General features: G+C 40.0%; 1 protein-coding gene across 2 annotated transcripts in view; it reads left to right on the plus strand.

The window, feature by feature from the left end:
* Positions 1 to 21542, plus strand: part of CTNND2 (catenin delta 2) — a gene marked incomplete at its 5' end in the record, with an annotated part of 876397 nt that overhangs the window by 511584 nt on the left and 343271 nt on the right. For both annotated transcript variants that reach the window (XM_081303245.1, XM_081303246.1), the window contains one exon: positions 10433 to 10688. In XM_081303245.1, coding sequence (XP_081159371.1) covers positions 10433 to 10688 — 256 coding nt within the window. The remainder of the gene's footprint in view (positions 1 to 10432; positions 10689 to 21542) is intronic.

A 21542-nucleotide genomic window follows, 5' to 3' on the forward strand; every position in this document is an offset into this window, starting at 1 on the left:
CTACTGGCTGGGGCACCTGAGCATCGCTCTGGGATCCTGTGGTTGGTCTCTGTCTCCCCTGGTCAACTCCATGCTGACCTCATCCCTTGGAGTCTCTGGCCCCAAACACCACCAACTACTCTGAATAATAGACTGCTCTGGGTGGAGAGATTTGCTAAGAGCTGACTACACAGAGGACACCGGAAAGCATCTTCAGACATTAAAGAAGAGTCAGGCTAAAGCTCCCTAGTCTTCCCCACCAAGAAAAGTGACCCAGGTGGCATGTCCTGAGGCTCAACCCGTCACCTCTCTCTACCTTCCTTCTCTGCTGCTGTAAGGAAGAAGTCCATGCCTACTGCTTTCTAAGGAAGACAATTTAAACCTCAGATGCCAACTCAGTTTACCTTTGGGCATTCAGAAAACTCCTCTGGTTTTCTTAAACCATAAAGCTACCTAACCATCCTGTTAGGGACCTCATGGACAGGCATTTAGGAACATTTAGGTCCATGTTTGAGGAACAAGAGGCCCAAGCCCCTCCTCACTCCTCCTCTGCAGCTTGTGGATGGTGAAACATACACATAGGTGTCGTTGTTTACATAGGAATCAATGCCACTTTATGAAGGCACACATTCAACAGAGACTGTGTCGGAGAGCAAGTGGGCTAAAGGGAATCTCCTGCCCCCTCCACAGTCCCCACTCCTGTCATGCCCCTGCACACCCAGGCCCGCAAGATACGACCCACATGTGTTAATCCCCCACCCAGGCCAGCAGAGGCTGCAGGCCATGAGGACAGTTCTGCCAGCCTCTCTGGTCCCAGAAGTTCTATGAGTAGAGACAAAGTACAGCAGCTGAGCTCCTGCCCAGACAGAGCAATTGAGGGTCAGAAGCCAGTATGGTGGCTCCAGGGATCTGGTGTCCTTAAAGGAAGGAGAAAGGGTTACTTGTGACTCAGCAGTGGTCCCTGGTCACCAGGCTGTCTCAGAGAGTGCCCCATCACCAGATATGATGACCGCTTGTTTCTTATAGGACCACTAAGTGGGCTGGGGAGATGGCAAAGGAGGCCACTGTCCCTGGATGGAGAGGCAGGATTTTGTGAACCAGAAATGGCAGATAGGCCTTTGCATCACCCCAGTGTTGGGGTACTAACAGCTGCTCGCACAGTGAAATACAAGAAGACACAGCTTTAACGAAGGTGTCTGTTTAGATGAAACACACATTTCTTCTGAGGTGAGACTGTCAAAACCAGAGCTTGTACAATCAGAAGGACAGCAGGACAAGGAAAGTGTGGGCCTCATGCATCCCTTAGGGAAAAGTCTATTAAGTAGAAACTAAATAGCCACGATTTCTATTTCAAACCCCAAACGTGAATGATGGAAGCCCTTTGGTCAGCACAGACATTTGACTGTGATACTCCCTTGAACGCGATTTTGCAAATGAGTGGAAATGACCCCCCAAATACTGTGATGCCTGTCCTGGGAGTTTGTTTTGGATAAATGTGACTCTGTGTGACAAGTGACACCAAGCATCCCTGAGGCAACTGTCAGCCTGGAATGAGGGAAGAATTGTGGTTAACAGGCTGCAGGGAGAAAACCCACCAGGTGTCTTCCTAGGGCGATGAGCACTGGAACAAGGAAAGAAAAAGAAACGTGGTGAAAATAACTGCCCACATGGGGAAAGTGTTTTAAAAAAACTCGATTCTCTGCAGAAATAGCCGATGTTTGATGAAGTTATGGTTGGATTACATAAGATCTTCCTATGTGTAAAATTTTCTTATTCTTTACTAATATATAAATATTAGATTGAGTATCAAAACTAAAATTGTAATTTGAGTCCACAAAATGTGGATTATGAACAGTGTATTAATTGTTGTTCCTTCTACCTGAAAGGTCAAGTACTTCTCATTAGAATAAGTCAAATAAGATTTTCTGTTACCTCTCAGTTAAAATTTTTACTGTTTTGTAACTTAGGGGTGTCGCTAAGTGGTAGAGCGCTTGCTCGGTGGTCACCAGGCCCTGAGTTTGATATACATCACCCCCTAAAAAAATTCACTGCCTTTTGTAATCCAAAAGTCAGGGAAACATTATTACCCAATTGAAAATTTTAAATGGGCCCAATAATAAATATCTTCAAAAAAAAGTTCCAGTTGCCCAGTTGTTTTCTTATATCAATTAACTTAAGATGCTATAAATAAAATGTCTACTTATACCTTAGAGAAGACAAAGTGTCTGATGGCAGAGCAGTTAATTGATAAAATTAAAAATCATGAAAACTCATGATTTTTTGCAAATGCATGTTGAGGATCATGTGGATTGATGCCAACCAGAGTACCCATAACTGATACCATTGCTTTGTCCTGGAAGGCATACCCCAACCTCCTGGGATTCACTTCACCCCTTGAGTTATGCCAATAAGCACAGCAATGTTGAAAAGAATAAAAGCCAAAGATTATGTGACAATCTGAACATTGAATGGGGCCTTAATATAACACTGTAAGTTGGAACTTAGAAAGAACTAAGACATTGCCAGAAGATACTCCACTGTGAAGCCATACTCACACATAGCGGCTTCTGCCCTCAACACCTGATATTTTCTATCAGAGTAGAATAGAGGCTCTAGAACTTACTAATATGACTGTTTTAATTCTTGGAAATATTAAAATTTTTAGAAAAATGAACAAGATCAAGATCATGGTTTCACTTGAAATGGAAATGTTTACTTTCTAGTATAAAAAGGGCCACAGCACAATTGGTCCCATATCTACCAGATCCCAGTCTCTGTCCCTGATTTTCAGAGCCTCAGCCAGTTAATAAGGCTCTTTGTTCAAACATTTAAGTACCCTGGGAGTGTCTTTGGGACTTCTTATTTAGCAGGTAGACATTTGGATATATAAGGAATATAATAGGTCTTTTAATCGTAAACACATACTATCAAGTATTTGATATTATGTCACTTAGTGCTTAAGAAGGTAGAGTAAATTTTTTTTCCAGGGTTAATACTGTTCTTCAGCCACCTGGTTCTTGCGCCCAGCTCTGTCTCCACATGACCCTCCCTGAGGCCACATGAATCATCAGGAAACATGCTCTTGTTTCCCATGCAGCCCCCCTTCCTGCCTTCCCCTCTTGTCCTGTGGCAAGGGTGCAGAGACCCCTTTATCCCACCCCAGATGAAAGAAATGAATCCACCTTGGATACAAGAGCATTTTCTACCCACTCCTCCATTTCCATTTTGATGGGAAATTTCATCCAAGGACCTTCATCCAGGTCTATTCTATTTTTAGCTGGAGTCAATTTTTGCTGTTTCTAAGGAAGAAGACAAAGAAAATCACAACATAGATTCTGAGGAATATTAAAGTGGGGCAAGTCACCTAGGTAATAGGACTTGATCAGGCACACTGTGTGTCTCACTAATTTGTTATCTTGTTTGGCGTTTCTGTCAAAAACATTACCCTTCAAAGTGTGTGGGCTGTATTCTGGGAACCCCCTCACATCTTGTGCTCAACAGTATATTAGAGGGGGAGAAACTGGCAGACCCTGGGGTCAGCCTGAGTTGGGATCCCAGCTCCACCCACTGGGTCCTCCACCTGCTCACCTGGGAGATGATGAGGTGGTATAGGTGTAATGGTACCTGCCACCTGGGCTGTTGTGCACAGTAAGTGAGACAATATGTGTAAGCTCTTTCCACAGCAACTGGAACAGCAGGAAGCTCTATGTAAATATTGATGATTATACCTTTCTTGCATTCCCATTCAAAACTGAAAATGTGCTCAGAATGTTGAAAAAGCACGACCATCGCATCGTCCATAGTAACTCTCATTACACACAATATGAGTTAAAGGAGATCAAATTATACAGGATTGAGTATGATTACATTTATTTATAATTTACATTTATTATTTTTATTATAATTTACATTTATTATTTACATTTACATTTATAATTACATTACATTTAAATATGTAAAAAAGCATATGTATATAAAATTCGACATGAATTCTTTTTTTGAGGGGAGGTACCAGGTTTTGAACTCTGGGACACTTGACCGCTGAGCCACATCCCCAGCCCTATTTTGTATTTTATTTAGAGACAGGGTCTCACTGAGTTGCATAGCACCTCACTTATGCTGAGTCTGGCTTTTAACTCATGTTCCTCCTGCCTCAACCTCCCGAGTCACTGGGATTACAAGCATGTGCCACCACGCGCGGCCACACTTTTAGATTCTTCAAGCAATATATGACAAGAAGAAAACTGTAGAAATGGTTCAGAATAGGATTTAATTTTTTTCCTCCTTAAAATTGGCATATATAAATTTAAAAATTGATCTAAAAAATTTTAAAAAATGAAATTCCAAATAAAATTTTTGTTTTAAAAAATAATAAAAAATAGAAACCTTTAATATATTCATACGTACAACCTCGTGTAGTTTGAGAACTCCTGTGGGAATGTTTTCCCTTTGCTGATGTTTTCAGTACCTTATTTTTCAATAAAACAGTTAAAAACAATATCAACACTAATAATAATCTTCCCATCACTACTAAAAATGATGCATTAAATGCTTCTGCCCACAGAAATAATATGTGAAGTTGAAAGATTATGTTAAGTTTACGCTTGACTATTTTCCTGGTGAGCTTAGGGTCAGCCTGTGCTTATGTTAAGTTTACGCTTGACTATTTTTCTGGTGAGCTTAGGGTCAGCCTGTGCTAAGTACAGAGAAGTGCGAGATGGTGACAATGTGGCTCTAGATGTCCATGCTGTAAGGATCTGCTGAACTGTATACTGGAGATTCGTATCTCTGACAGGATGGGATTGAACTCTCTTTTTTTTTCCATTTGTTATAATTAGTTATACATGACAGTAGAATGAATTTCGATTCATTGAACATGTATGGAGCACACTTTTCACTTCTCTGATTGTGCATGATGTAGAGTCACACCATTCCTGCAAGTACCTAGGGTAATGATGTCCATCTCATTCCACTGTCTTTCCTACCCCACTGCTCCCTCCCCTCCCCACACTCCCCTTCACCTTCTCCAAAGTTTGTCCATTCTTCCATGTTAAGAGGATGGAGGCCATATTCTGTCACTTAAGCCATCATTTTTTCTGAGCTTTCTTTAATTACCTTATTATATGCTTATTTTGTATTTACCAAGATAACACGTATAAATGTGTTATGTTCTCACATTTATCCATATTTGCAAATATATATAAAAGCAAAGCAAATAATATAAAAACAGAAATGTTTACTTCCTCTTTGTTCGACCCTACTTTACATTCCTCCCAACAGATTTTTACTGTATACCCAGATTCTTGTGTTTTTTTCCAATGCTTTTCTCCCTTTTCAGTAAATAATGTTTGTAGCCATCGTTCATACAGCAGAATGTTTTCTTTTATTTTAAAAGATGCATCACCTCCTCTTTCAAATATAATGCATTGAACATCTCTCTGTTTTTCCTTGATAAACCAGAGCTTTATTTGTGTAGCTCTACAGAAAACAGATAGATGATTTCATGAACAGCATAGGTGATGTTGGTGTCAAGTCAGCTGCAGAAGTGCCTCCTGCTTGGGGTCCCCAGAAAGAGCCGAGTCACCTACCTTGGAGTTCAGGAGCTCACTGAGGCGAGGAGGCTGTTTACAGAGCAGGTGGGGAGGAGCATGTTTGCAGAGCTGATGAAGTCCCCTGCAGATGTTTGCCATGAGGCATTTGTTGGATGGAGTCATTCTACAGGAGGTCAGCGGAGCTCCAAAGCTCAAATAACAGACATGTTCAGCTGGACAGAGATTAAGGGGGAAACGTATTGAAGGAAAATCCAGTAGCACAACAGTATTCATTTATCATCCTTAATGATGAGTCTGATTTGTATCAGCCACACCAAGGCCTGAAAAATCCACCAAAAGGGGAGAGTTGAACCCTGAATCATTACAGCATTCACCCCAATACCTATGTACCGTCCCCTAAACCATCGGTTTCAACATTTGGATGCTAATACTACTAATAATAGCTCAATTATTTTACATTTTTGAATGTTAGGTCTCTAACACTTTTCATGTGCTCAAAGTAAACCATGATGCTATGAAGTCATGGGAAAATTTTTTAATGTATACTTTTTAAAAAATAAGGAATTACATAGTTATATTATTGATGTTTGGTTTGCGATCAGTTTGATCTTCACACATTTTGTTCTGTATGGTTTTAGAACCCATTCTTTAATGTATGTGTCCCCCTGACACACCTATTGATATTTTACATTGCTCCCTTGCATGGATCATTCTCATATTTGTTTCAAATTAGCAGCACCAATTTGAATGCTGGTTTTCTATTTTGAAATTCTCATCACCTACCTTATTGATTGGGACCTAGAAGAAGTTTCAATAATGTATTTGGGATGATACTTTTGAAAAGCCACTCATCAAAGTCAAAACTTTGGTGTGGGTTTCTTGTATATTTCTGCTGTATATCATAGTAAATTCAGTGTAGAGAGAGGTTGTGTAGATGAACATGGCATGCCAATTTGTAATAATTCTGGTCAATGTAATACTATATATTCCAGTGATTAGTTCCTATTCTAATTCCATCTCTCTACCTTTAGTAGATATTTCCCTTAGTTTTAGACATCTCATAATTTTTTCTAAGTTTTTAGACCATATTAGATAATTCAGTAGTATGCATCTTTGAAGTTTTAAACTTGGTCCAACAGAATGGTGGATATAAGCATAGAATCTAGAGACAGATTGAACCCAAGGGTTAACTTCCCATCCTACCAGGTCTCAGCCAAACCCCACCATGTGGTTTCATCTCTCTGTGCCTCAGTTTCCCATCTGTAAGTAAGAATGATGTTTACCCTCTACTCAGTTGTTGGAGGAAACATGGGTCCACACCATTACACAGAACTGACCATAGTACTCACCTGCAAGGAGCTGGCTGGCCAGGGCAAGGGCCTGTGCTCACTGCCCTAGGTGCAGTCCCTTTGTATGATATTGTGGATTTCAGCCTTGGTAATGGTGATGATAGCACCTCCTTTATTTAACATTTTCTCTGATCGCCCTCATTTCAACCAGGATTCCATGGGGCCACGGTTCTCTTGACAACTTTGGCACTGTGGTGTGGAGAGCTCTGTCACTTTGTTCCATGCCAAGGACTATCCAAGGCTGGGACCTGACTCAGTTCTCTAACTCAGAAGCTAAGCTGTACATGAGTTGATGACATTTCCCTGAAAAAGGCCAAAGTCCAAGACAGACAAGAACCTAATAACTTTCTGAAACTCGGCTCCACCCTCTCTTTTTTCTCATACTGAGATTTGCCTTCCTGCTTCCTTTTAATTGAACTTCACACCCTATTTCACATTTTTTATACCTTTATTTTATTTATTTATTTTTATGTGGTGCTGAGGAAAGAACCCAGTGCCTCACACATGCTAGGCAAGTGCTGTACCACTGAGCCCCAACCCCAGCCCCTATTTTCACGTCTTGATCCCTCTTCTGTTCTTCAGTTTGGGGTCTGCTCTTTGGTAGGGTTTGTCTTAAACTCCTTCTGTCATATTATATAGTCTCTTAATTTATGATCCTTTGAGAGTTCGTGCGAAGGCACTCAGATTGTTCCATCAGTGTTCCTCTTACACACACACACACACACACACACACACACACACACACCAGTAACAAATTTCTTTAGACTTCAGTGTTATTTCCTGGTCTTTACCACTCTGTCCTCCTTTCCTGTTAACCATTGTGGATAATGTATTAGTAATGAATACTTCTGTAATGATGAGGGCTTTTTTCTGAAAACCATTTTCAGCAAGATTTAACATTAATATTTAGTTTCCTGAACCAAAAAATCCACTTCCCTGAAAAAAAATCAGGTGTGCTTAGATTTCTCCTTTTGCCCTTGGTTTTCTGGCCAACTTATCACAACTGTTTTTTAAAATATTTTTAACTGTAGGTGGACATAGTACCTTTATTTTATTTATTGATTTTTATGTGGTGCTGAGGATCAAACCCAGTACCTCACATGTGCTAGACAAGTGCTGTACTGCTGAGCTACAACTCCGTCCTACACAACTCTAATAGAAAGTGAAATTCTGTTTACATCTATTCATTTGCCTAGATTTTAGATTAACATAAAGCACGTTGTATAAAATTGTTAAAATGTGAATTTTAATTAGACATCTTAGTAGTATTTTTGGAGAAATTATAAATACTTAAGAAATTGCTTAGAGACATAAAGCAGATTTTCTGATTATGCATGTAATATAAATTAATCTGATCTAATTGTTTTCGAAACTTATATATCAGAACAGCCCTCACCATTTCAAAATACTTCTCTTATGAATATACTCACTTTCATTTAGAAAACTTTTCTTAAATATTTTTTTTAGTTTTTATTGTGTCACTTTATCATGTAACCTAATTTTTGATTATTATAAGATTGAGTATTGAAAGACACTTTTTTAAATTAATTTTTTGTTTTAATTAGAATTTGTTTTAATTAAAATTTGTTTTAATTAGTTATACATGAGAATAGAATGCATTTATGTACTTTGATATATCATACATAGATGGGATATTATTTCTCATTTTTTTGAGTGTACATGTTGTAGAATCATATTGGTCATATAGTCACATATAAACATACATAAAGTAATAATGTCTGTTTCATTCTACTATCTTTCCTATTCTCCCCTCCCCTCCCCTCCCTTTTCCTCCCCTCCCCTTCCCTTCCCTCCCCTCCCCTCCCTTCACTTCCCTCTGCCTAATCTAAGGTAATACTCTTCTTCTCTAGTTTCCCCCCACCAGCACCTTATTGTGAATTAGCATCCACATAATAGAGAAAACACATGTCCTTTGGTTTTGTGGGATTGGCTTATTTCGCTTAGCATGATATTCTCCAACTCCATCCATTTACTGGTAAATGCCATAATTTCTCTCTTCTTAAAAGCTGGGTAAGATTCCACTGAGTATATATACCACATTTACTGTATCCGTTCTTCTATTGAAGGGCACCTACATTGGTTCCATAGTTTGGCTATTGTGAATTGAGCTGCTATAAACATTGACGTGGCTGTGTTACTGTAGTATGCTGATCTGCTGGTGGGACTGCAAATTGGTGCAACCTCTATGGAAAGCAGCCTGGAGATTCCCTATAAAATTTGGAATGGAACCACCATTTGACCCAGCTATCCCACTCCTCAGTTTATTTCCAAAGGACTGAAAGTAACCTTTAAAAGAGATTGAGGAGGACTTGGGATGTAGCTAAGCGGTAGAGTGTGTGCCCAGCCTTAGCCTCTTTAATAGTTACTTTCTCAATGCGACGTGTGTTTTGTGTATGTGTGGATATATATTTTGCCTAATGTGAGACAGGATAAAATAAGCTCTGAAGCGTGCTCAAGAAGTCAGAGTTGTCGAGTGGGATTCATAATTAGAATCTAATTCCACTTAGAGGGTTGTGGTACCAATGGTCACATTTAGACACTGGCTGTAATCTGAGGATATTCTGATTCATAGTGCCGGAAAGCATGTGTGCTGAGACTGATCACAGGTGTCAGCTGTTGGAGCAGTAAATCTCTGTCACATTGTATTGGTCCAAAAGGTGGTATTTTCATTATATATATGTATCAATTAAACGTTAGAGGTTAAAAATGTTGAGAACCAGATAAAAATAATCACATAAACGATCTAAAAAGAGCTTAGGAAGCATACTAAAAAATGAGATTCCTTTTGGCAATCATCAAACTGACTTTAGTAGCTGGTGTAAAGTCCTCTTCTGAAAAGCTGAGTCTGCCCATCATTCTGTCTGCCTTGTGGTTGGGGTGAAGTCCCCCATGTCTGCACTCCTACCTTACACCATAGGCATTTGTCCCTACACAGCTCTACTTGAGAAAGAAGCCTGCAAACATCTGTAGGAGTTACTTGACAGAAACTAGCGCAGCCCTGCACAGCGCTGCACATAGTGCTTATGGAAAAGCAAGCCTACCTCTCCCCCCAGCACCCCACTCACACATCCTCCTCTTTTCCTTATTTTCCTCTCTTCGGGAAAATTAATTCATTTCTGAATTTGTCCCAAGCCCTTAATGATACTAATGCAAGGTGACCTGAGTGACCTCGTCCCGAATGACCTCAATTCAGCAGTGAGGCCGTAGCTGTCCTTCCTCACAGTGTTTCCTAGACTTCTGCTTAGCTCACATTTCAGTTGGATGCTCCTACCCTTGGATGTGGGTTAGCAATATACACATGACAGGTGGATCCCTGCCCCGTTCCTGTAGGGTGTGTTTCTGAAGTAGCATGCTGATTACATTTGACTGGATAATATTGAATATGTGGTTCAGATATGACAGATTAACTATTTTTATTCTTTTGAACCCCTATTTTTTATGTGTGTAATGTTCCCCCCTGCCTAGACCTGGTTAACCGTTTCTGTGAGCAGGTCCTCAATTTTTTACTTTGTCCCTACTTTCCTGTCCTAGCCCCATCCTCCCCCGGTGTCGACTCCGTCCCCTTGCAGCGCACAGGCAGTCAGCACGGGCCACAGAGTGCCACAGCAGCCACCTTCCAGAGGGCCAGCTACGCCGCAGGCCCAGCCGCCAACTACGCAGACCCCTACCGACAGCTGCAGTATTGTCCCTCTGTTGAGTCTCCTTACAGCAAATCCGGCCCTGCCCTCCCGCCCGAAGGTACCTTGGCCAGGTCCCCGTCCATCGACAGCATTCAGAAAGACCCCAGGTGGGTAAAACCCTTTTTCTCATACCTGTGATGTCGGAAACGGTTTTATAACTGGGTGTTGATTTAACCGTGTTATAATATTTTCACGTCACTTCGGCATTAACGTCACTGGCTCTAAGTATGAGACAGTTGGCTTTACTTGGATTTTGTACTTTATTTATTATGGAACATGGGAATTTACAGTGGATTCCTAGTACATTGCGATTCCATATCATGAAATGATGGTCGATCTTTGAGCTGTGTGCAGTGGTGCACCCATGTAGTCCCATCAACTCGAGTGGCTGAGGCAGGAGGATCACTTGAGCCCAGGAGTTTGAGACCAGTCTGGGCCATGTAGCAAGACCCTATCTCAAAACAAAACACAAATGGAGATCTCTTGACAGGAACAGCTTTAGGGGCTTGAGGTTTCAGCCATTTGATGATCAACAGAAGCTCCTGGTGATGCAGTAGAAACTGAGGCTTGGAGAGCAGAGGTTGTGTCACTTGGCTTCCAGTGCTGTGGTCTAAGAGGTATGCTTTTGTCTCCGTGGAAGCATCCTTTGTCACCTTTTGTCTTTCCACTTATCACTGTGTCAAGACAGCTCCTCCCAAGTTATTGTAAAAATTATAAATTTGGAAATTCCCTATGAACGTCATTGGTCTATGAGAATAAATGCTAGGATGAACTAATTTGGGGATTAACAAAAACTTGGAACACAGTATATTAAAGAAATTGTTGTTATGAAGTGTGTCTCTTTTTTACTTTGTTTTTTCCAACAGCGGCAAAGGATTTAGTGATGCTTTACTTTTGAGGTTCCAGTTGACTCCCTGTAGAGTTAAATGATGTTTTATTCATAGCCATTGGCTTTATGCAGATAGAGTCTCATAAATACATATCTGCATCTGCAAGAACTACAGAAATGTCAAATTTCTGGAATATCTTTATGGAAGGGCATGTAGCTTGACTCTGGTGGGAAACTTAAATTTTGTCTTAAGGAATTTTTACCTACAGTGAACACAGATTTCTGTGTACTAAATTGAGAAGTTTGCATATATTCCTCAGCAAGAAGAAATCAATTTTACAAACATAAAAAGCAGAATGTTATTGTTTATGTATTCTCTGAGATAGATACTTTAGATCAAACCCACTTGCAATATCCTTGCTAAATACCATACTTGGTCTAACCTCCATTGTAGAATTCAATTGTAATAAATGCTTACTTTTAAGGACTACAAACCAGAAGTATACTTGCGTCGACAATGCTCACTGTCCTGGTTTTCTGGATTTTCAGTGTCAGTATAGGTCTCTGTAGTCTTGGTCCTGAAATCTGCCCTGAATGTTTAAGTATTCTTAATTATGTTTCATTAGAATATTCTTTGGAAAATACTTCTGCACTCTCTATTTTCACATAATTTTTTTCTCAATATGCAACTGAAAATATGTGGAAATACAACAATAGTAAGCCATTAAGAAGTCTGAAACAGAAAAATATATTCTTAAATTGGCTGGCTTGTATTTAACTTTGTATATTTCAATGGAGAATAAACATTTTATCGCTAATTAAAAAGCTTTACATTTTCATATTAAGAAAATTTGGATTATGAGAGACAAAAATTTTATTTCTCTAGCTGCAAGTTTGCCTCTGTGTTTTATACTGTGTATTAAATGCATTTTATTTTATTAAATGGCATATCCTTTTTATTTTATATTACTGTCACTTTTATAGGCTTTTTTCTTCTTTCGCTGTATTGGCATGGCTCTTACCTTTTCGAGTTATGGATTATGTCACTTATATTTATCGAGTGCCTGCTATAAACCAGAAACAGTAACACCAACAAGAAATGTTAGAGTGAATCTGAGAATCTTTTGTGTGTGTTAAGTTTATATGCAAATCAGTGCTACAAGAATTACAAGTTCAACATTATTTTTAAGAATGCTAAATGTTGGCCTTAAAAATGTATGAATTCTGAAAAACACATACCACCATCCTAAGCTTAGGCATTCAGACAAAATAGAGCCACATCTGGAGCTGCAATTGGATTGTTGTGGTTCAATATAGAAGTGAATAAATCTGACTTTATACAAAATGGAGCATAAAGTACAATAATGTCGTGTAGTTTTGAATTTTTTTTAAACAAAGGAACATGTCAAAATTTTCTTAGTGGAAACACATGCCAAATCTAATGTTCAAATCTGAAATGTAATTCTTCTTTTAATAAAATTGTGCTTTTTCCTTTAAAATGCATTTTTATTCTTCATAAGCAAATATTGCCTTAACTTCTAAGACTTGAAATTATTTACCTTTACTTACTTTGCATTAGGACTTATGATTTACATTTTTTCAGCCTTTTGACTTTTTTCACACATTTATACATACATGTACCTAGGAGAATGTGTTAGAAGTTTGACATGTCACTAAACACCAAGCCACGTAAGCCTCTTTACCATTACGAACATAGGTTTATAACAGTCTGTTTTCTTACCTCTTTGAGGTACTCCTCCTTTGTGAGAGGAAACTGGTGTCCCCCATGCTGTCCCTTGAATAAGAGGGGTGATGTGACTTTGGGGTGGTCACCTTGAAGCTGGGGGACACATGGGCCAGTCGCTCCACTCTGTAGCCTGTGTTGGCATGAGTGTTTTGTTTCTTTACCAAAACTAAAAGGGAAAGGTAAACGCTATATTAAGGTCTGTTGTGATTTTCTGAGGAGGGGTGAATGGCAGAGCCGGGTGTGTGGGTGAGAAGCTGGGAAGAGTGAGCAGCACTATGGGTTGTTTAGTTCTTTTCCAGTGCACAGCTTGTCTATCTTATTAAAGACCAGTATCTTTTCTCTATTAAGGGGCTATAATGTTATTCAGGCAGAAGTTTTCAAGTAAATTTGGCATTTTAAAATAAGAATTTAGAGTTAGGAGAGCCTCTGTTCATTCCTTGGACTTTAAGCCAAAGACAACCTGTCAGCTTTGAGTTAGTCTGAGTCACAGGATGGAAGGATTGTTGCAAGGTTGGATTTTTTTTGTTGATGGTTGGCTCATGAGGATTTGAGGCAGAACTTTGGTCTTTTGTGCTTTTAACTGCCCTATCATACACACCAACAAAGAGGGCACAGAAATATTTTACCAAAGGGGTGGTAAAATCCAGCTTCTCTTTTAAAGTTGGCAATCACTGGGAAAATAGTTTTTTATACATATAAAATTAACTTTACAGGTGTGTTTTGTTTTTAAGAAGCCTTTATTTTGTAATGGCATGCCATCTTGCATCAAACATGACTTTCCTAAGGACTGTTAACATAGTGAATACGTTTTTGGATGTGTGCCCAATATCGAGACCTATTTGTTCCTATTTCTGAACATGTGAGTCAAATACAAATTCTGAGTTAAATTATATGGAAGAGGTATCAGTGACATTAGGAGTGATGAGTCATAATAACATTCTTATTTTGAAATTCTAATTAATGAAGTAACTAGAACAACATAAAGCAAGACTGATATTCAAAGATACTTTGGATGTAATAACTGTTCTTGTCTACAAAAGAAGAGAAGTGTTGGCCAAGACAGTTCACCAATATAATGCATAAATTATAGCAATCACAGCATACTTTTATTATGTTTGATAAATCCCTTTTCAGGGTGATGTATGTCTTGATGGATGTACACTATCTCAAAAGCAATTTTCAAACATACCACAAGAAATCTCAATTGATGCAAATGTGATTTACAATAAAACTTTTCTTTTTGTTATTCATCATAACAGAAAAAATGCATACAATGGCATATTTTTAATACAGCTATTGGACCCAAATTAGCAACTGCATTTTCAATTGGCTTTTCAAATTTATTCTCCATGGAGTTGTTTAAGCCACAGAGTTGATCCATAATATAAAAGAAGGAACTTCTAAAGAATTATATGTATATTCCTACTTTATTTCCTATTTTGAGGTATTACTGAAAGTTATTTTGACATTATATTATTGGATCTCAATTAATAATATCACTTCTAAATATTATATTATTATGTAAACCTCAGTAGGAAAAATGATTTTCAAATACTGTTTTATTTTATATTTTAACAGTTTACAGCTCACACACACCTAATATGTAGTGAACTGAATGTTTAAGAAGCAAAATATGGTTTTATATGCTTTTTGGAAGGTGAAGGTTGAAAAATAGTTTTTAAATGTTAAGGTTTAAACACCATTGCTGTGCAATTGAAGTTATCATGTAGCTTCAGTAACATTGCTGAAGTGTTTGCTGTAAAACACAAATAATATTCTTCATAGTCCAGTTCACATGGGTGATGAGTCTCCGGGGAGTTTGCTTTTAACTTCAGGTGTGCAATACTCGTTTATGTAACTGGAATGTCAGAGGGAAGCACAGGATTCACAGTGACAAGCAAGAACCTCTGAGCTTGAAGAGCACCAGGAAGGCACTTACTCCCTGGGCCCAGAGCAAGCCCACCACCCTATGTGTGTGCTGCTGGCAGGTGGCCACACACTTCCTGGAAGTAAAATAAACTGGCCACTCACCTCCTCTTGACTAAGTTTACTAATTTTCTTTGAGTCATTCAGATCTCCAACACTATTTTATATAGATCCAAAATCTGCATCTTTTATAAGCTTATCCCAGTCATCTCTGCCCTTTGAAGTCACACGAGAATTCGCCTCTTCCTTCTCTAGGGATGAATTTTGTTGACAGTTATGGAAGGTCCCACCAGGGCCCAGCACTCCTGTCCCTGTCCCCCTGTGCAAGCTCCCCTCATCCCAGTAGCTCTCAGGTCACCCTGCAGGGGCCCATCTCCTCCCAGGTCTGTCTCACACCTCACCAGCAAGTACAGAAAGAGAATGAATGTTAGCATGCGCCAACCCGAGGTGCGTTTTCTTGAAAGTAAGATGACAATAATGTCTCTAACTGATAATGGGAACAATGGCAATTAAAAATAATGAGTTTTACAGCCACTCTCAGGGTTAAACTTTTCATATTAATTATTTAATTTCCTGTTTCCAAAAATCCCTAGCACAGGACTTTTAATAATGCCTGTTTTACATAGGACAAAACTGAGACCCGGAGAGCTAGAAATTGAACCCAAATCTAATTTTTAGCCCTGTGTTTCTAACTGCTGTGAGCATTGATGCCGATATCACCAACCAAGCAGAATGCCTTGTCTTTCCTCGTGTGTCTTCTGCAAAGCTATGAATCAATTATACTCACCTCAGGTTTTTACTTTTCTTTTCAACTTAAATGATGGGGCTTTATATCACTTCCTTGGAGATGATTCCGTTATTTGGTACTACAGAAATCTTTTTTTGGTTCCTCACATTTTTTTTTTTAACCAAGTGTAATTACTATAACTTTTGCTCCTTGTCCCTTGAAAACTTGAAAGGCATGCTGTGTGTCCCACAAGGTTTCCTCCAGACGTGGCTGGCACCAGCCCAGAGAGAGAGCCCTGTGGCGCTCATTCCTTGCACCCTTCCCTCCAGGTTCATGTCACGGCAGTAAAGGTGACTTTTCTCTGGAAAGTTCTAGGACAGACTAGGCAGATACGGTAGCAGCCTGAACATGGCCTCGTGCTTTAAGGAGCTTTCACAGTTGTCCTGGAGAGAAGTTTCCTCCAGAAGTGACCCTCTGTGTTGAGTAACTAAGAGGAGTGCTGAGAGGCGCAGGAGAGAAGTGGAGGGTGTCCTGCAGCTGAGAGGGACAGAAGGTTTACCTGGGAGAATAGGAGAAAGCTTTCCAGGCAGAGAGGACAGTCAAAGAAAGAGGGCTGCTAGTGGAGCAGGGAGGACCATTGGAAACACTGAGGCCTGGTTCAGCTGGACTGTGGGGATACGCAGGGAAACCTCTGGGCGTCCCTGTCTCCCCACCCAACCAGGATGAAGTGCCAGCTGGCACCTCCATATGTGGACGTTTCTTCTCATAATGTTATGACTGTTCTGTACTAATTTCCTAGGGCTGCTGTCTTAGTGTGTTTGGGCTGCAATAACAAAAATACTGCTCATGGTTCTGAGTTCCAGGAAGTCCAAGAGCCAGGTGGGCGGGCAGACTGCGGTCTAGTGAGATGGCACTTCTCACTCTGTGTTTTCCTGTGGAAGGGGCAAGGCAGCTCTCAGGGGCCTCTTTGGGAATCCTAATCCCATTCGTGAGGACTTCACCTCGAGACCTAATCACCTCCCCAAAGGCCTGACCTCTCTTACTATCACTGTGGCCATTGGGTTCTAAGATTTGAATTCAGAGGGGCCTCAAACATTCAATAATAGCGGCTACTATAACAGATTATCACAAACTCGGTGGCCTTACATCAATAAAAATGTGTTCTCTCAGGTGTGGAGCCTGGAGGTCTGAAACCCGCGTGCCACGGTGCTGCCTTCCTCCAGGGCTCTACGGGAACCTTCTTCACCTCCCGCTTCTGGTGGCCCCAGACATTCCTTGACTTTGGGCTCAACACTCCAGTCTCTGCCTCTGTCTTCACGTTCTTTCTTCTCTCTGTTTTTACCTACCTTTGTCGTCTTCTGAAGACTTTAATCATTAAGACTTGGAGTCCACTCTAATCTACTGTGACCTCATGTTAATTATGTCCACAGAAACCCTATGAATAAGGTCACATTAAGAAATTCCGGGTAGACATTAACTTGGGGAGACACTATTCAATGATTACACACACACCAGCATACTAATACCCTACACACACCATAAAATAGATGTACACTCAAGGTAGAACCTACAATAATAAGGTATGTTCAAGGTTAAAACTTTTAAACTTTTTTTTTTCAATTTTTCATCATAACTGTCATTCTTTATTAAGAGCAATGTGGTTGACTATTTTAGATCTGAGTTGTCACCATTTTTTACTGGTTAATGTGGCTGATGTTTATGGCTATGGGCCTAGGTAGCTGGGCAAGTGTGTCCATCGTTTTGGCTTTTGGACATGCTTGAAGTATGAGTGCTCTCTTGTTCATTTTGTGAGGGCTGGTTTAAAAGTAGTTAGTGTCAACCAAACCTCACAGGGACACACATCAGCAGCGACAGGTGCCCGTATGCAAGGACCTGGAACTAGCATGGATATTTCCAACCACTGTGCCATATTGTGCCTTCTACTGAGACACCATCAGCTGAGATTTGGACCCAGCAAGAAGGCCGGGGCCAACCCAAAGAGTAGCTATTATGATGTTTTGTTTCTCTATTTTGTTTAGTTAGATAAATGAGCAGACATTTTAATGTTCTTTCCTCCCACCCAGGGGACATCTTTGCTCAGTCCTGAGCTGCATACTGTCTCTCCCACAGGAAAATGGTAGATGTGGCCAGTCTTCTGAAGGGTATCAAATACAGGGGTAAAAGGATCCTTACCAAATACAACTGGGACATGATCTCTACAGGGTCCTCAGTGTCCATGAGGCGAATGGAAATGATGGCAATCCTTCCTCATAAGATCACTCTGAGGATGAACTACACTAAGACGTTAATATCCTTGGAATACCTCCAGGCTTAGGGTGGTGGCAGGGAGGTTATTAGTCAGTTTTTTCATTGCTCTGACCAATATACCTAACAAAAACAAAATAGAAGAAAAACTTATTTGGGCTCCCAGTTTCAGAGGTTCAGTCCTTAGACAGCTGACTCCACTGCTCTGAGCCTGAGGAGAGGCAGGACACCATGGTGGAAAGAAGGGTGAGGTGGAAGAGAGCAGCTCAGAACATGACAGCCAGGAGATAAAATATAAACCCCTAAGGCACACCTCCAGCGACCTACTTCCTCCAGCCACACCCTACCTCCCAAGAATTACCACCCAGTTAATCTTTATCCGTGGATTGAACAACTGATTAGGTTGCACCTCTTGTGATGCATTCATTCTGCCTCTGAACCTTCTTGTACTGTCTCATCCATGTGCGTATGGAGGACACCCCTATATAGACCATAGCAGTAAAGCAATTTTAAGTCATTTTAAGCTGTGGTTGCTACTACCACCTCTGTTTCTGCAGCAACTCCTAATCCTGCCCACAGGAGCCCCTCAGTTTGGTTGAGATTGGGGCTTGGGCATCAGATCCACAGAGTAAATATGGGAAGATATAGAGGCCGTGAGCTCTCTGGTTGGAGCACAAAAGGCAGTCCAGGAGCAGGTGCTGGGGCATTTCCTGTTGGAGACCAGCAATATGAGAGGGTGTAGGGAAGACCAGAGCCGTGGCCAGCAGGGAAGGAGGAGGAGGGATCACTGAGCGGTCAGAGTTAGAAGGTGGAAGAGGAGACTTCATTACAAAGCACTTTTTTGTTGTTGTTTTATGAGATTCTTCTTTTCAAGATTTCCTTTATCAGTTTAAAGGAAAGTAATGTTTACACATCATACTTGTCTGTGGCAATGTTGATTCTTTCCATTCTAGGATGCTATTTTGCCTCCTGTCTTCAAAACTATTTGGAGGAGTAAACAATTGCATTTTAAAAATAACAACTGATTTCTAATCCTACATCCCCACCTGATTTACACTGTCAAGATCTGGCATAGGAGACTCCATGACGGTGCATGGTTAAAGGTAATTAAAAATAGACAGCCACACTGAAGGGTATCTGTATCCAGGGTGCCAGTTAGTTAATGACTCCTTAGCAGCCTCTCCATCACTTGTGATGGTGGAGATCTTTGCTTTGTGCTTGCCTGGTGAACAGACTTTCCCCTGGGGAGCCAACTCCTTTGCCCCACTCAGTCCACACGTTATCAGTAAAGCAAACTCTAGCCCAAGTTCAGAGGTGAGCATGTAGCTCACACCTGGAGTAGAGCTGAATGCCCATGGGATCTCACCACCCACCAGGCCTTCGGGTGTATGAAGGATCTGCAGAACCCAAGTCCTAGATCTCTAAAGTGGGCAGTCCACATTCTGGTCTTCCTACATCCTTGGAGCAAAAAACCAAATCCAAACTAGCTGGGGCCAACACCCAGTAGCAAAAGCTGACTCTGTCCTTTCTTCCTGGCATAGCTCTCCCTGGCTGATGCACTAACACAGTTGTTCCACCTGCTGCAAGGTTAATACAGTAATCATATTACTTCCCGATGCATGCCTGGGTAACATCCATCATCTCAGGATGACTTTGTGTGTGCTGTTGCATGTGTGGTCTGTGGGATTCCTCACACAGCAGGAGTGTGAATATTAAAAATGATGTGAAATCCAAAACCAAGGGAGCATTTTCCTCTGAAATATAGAGAAGGAGAGCAGCCTGGAGACCCAGAGAGGAAACTCTGAGAGCCAAACCCAGAGATGATGCTACAAAATCCAGTATACAAGTAAAATGCCTAGATTCACTTAAAATCTGTGTGTTCCTCCTGCTCATTTCTCACTTGACACTTTTTGAGATTCTACGATGTGTGTATTTTTTTTAATTTTTAAAAATATTTTGTATAGTTGGAAATCATGCCTTTATTTTATTTGTTTATTTATTTTTTATGTTGTGCTAAGGATCAAACCCAGTGCCTCACATGTGCTAGGCAAGTGCTCTGCCACTGAGCTACAACCCCAGCCCCTAGAATGTGGTTTTGAAGGAATTCAAAGAAGAGTTCGTGCTTCAAAAGGAATTTAAAAAAAAGTAAGTTTTGTGCATCCTGACTTGAATGAGATTATTAAATGAAGGACAGCACTCTGTTATCTAAGGTTGGTTCCCATGAGAGGAATCCCTAATTAGAAAAAGAGAAACAAAAATAATTCTGGTGACAGAATTAGCCCATTTGTTCCGTCAGCCCTTGGGATTTGTCTTCTAGGATAATCTTAATAGCCCTAGACTTAATTATATATTTGTGGCAAATGATATGTGTATGTATCCATTATATTTATATATCTGTACACATAGATTATATGTACAGATATAAATGTGTAGATATGGATATATTATGTATTTTATATACACACACATACATGTATATGGATATGCAATCTGTGTATGTGGCACATTGATAAATAGATTATGTCTGACTATATGTGCATGTATACATATGTGTGTATATGTATACTTATATATAAACATAATCTATTCATTTACTGGTTCTCCATATATTTATGCAGAGGTAATATCTATAAAATTTGCATAAACACATGGTTATTATTACAAAGGACACATAATAAAGTATTTTCTATCTTATCTATTTTTCAATGTTGATAAGATATCATAAACTAAAAATACATATCCATAGGGTTATTTTCCATATGATAAATGTGGACCTGTCACGGGAGCTAAGAGATTTTTGAAAGGTCCATTTCTGGGTGGGTCTATGTGTTTAATAGACTCCACAGAGCTGGGTTCTACCTTTTGAAGTCGTGTCCTATTCTAAGTGACCTGTGTTTTTCAGAGAGCTTGGCCAGTTCCTAATTAAGAACTTCCCCCCTTTGCTCTTCCACTTATCCTACTGTAGAACAGCTTTTTCATTTTTAGGATATTTTAATTAATTCATCCTCAAAGCCCTCCTTGTTTATTCCATCATGATTGAACAGCTGAAATCCCCTTTGGTCATGTCGTATGCTAACCAGCATTGATATCTGGCTTGATGTCATAAGTCACTTTTCTTCACCATCTGACTGTGAACATTTAATTGAGGACAAAAATGGAGCATTCAAAACATTTATTGTCTTTCAAGGCAGGTTGTAGTTGACTGTCAGTTGTTAACTAATGGAAATTAATTCCCATTGCTTCTTGAGGAGTTTTGCAGCTAATAGTGCTCATTAATTTGGAGGTACTGACATTGACAAAAAGAAAATTAGCATCTTATAGTAAGAAAAAAAATACATTATAAACTGAGATTTCATTGCTCATGGTACTTTACAGTTTGACAAGTCCAGTAACTTCATTTTTTCATCTACTGAAGATCACGTTCAACTAGTTGAACTGGGTTGTTGAACCACTTATGCTCTAGCAGC

The sequence above is a fragment of the Spermophilus citellus genome, assembly GCF_964194105.1.
Source record: "Spermophilus citellus genome assembly, chromosome: 1".
Taxonomy (NCBI): Eukaryota; Metazoa; Chordata; class Mammalia; order Rodentia; family Sciuridae; genus Spermophilus; species Spermophilus citellus.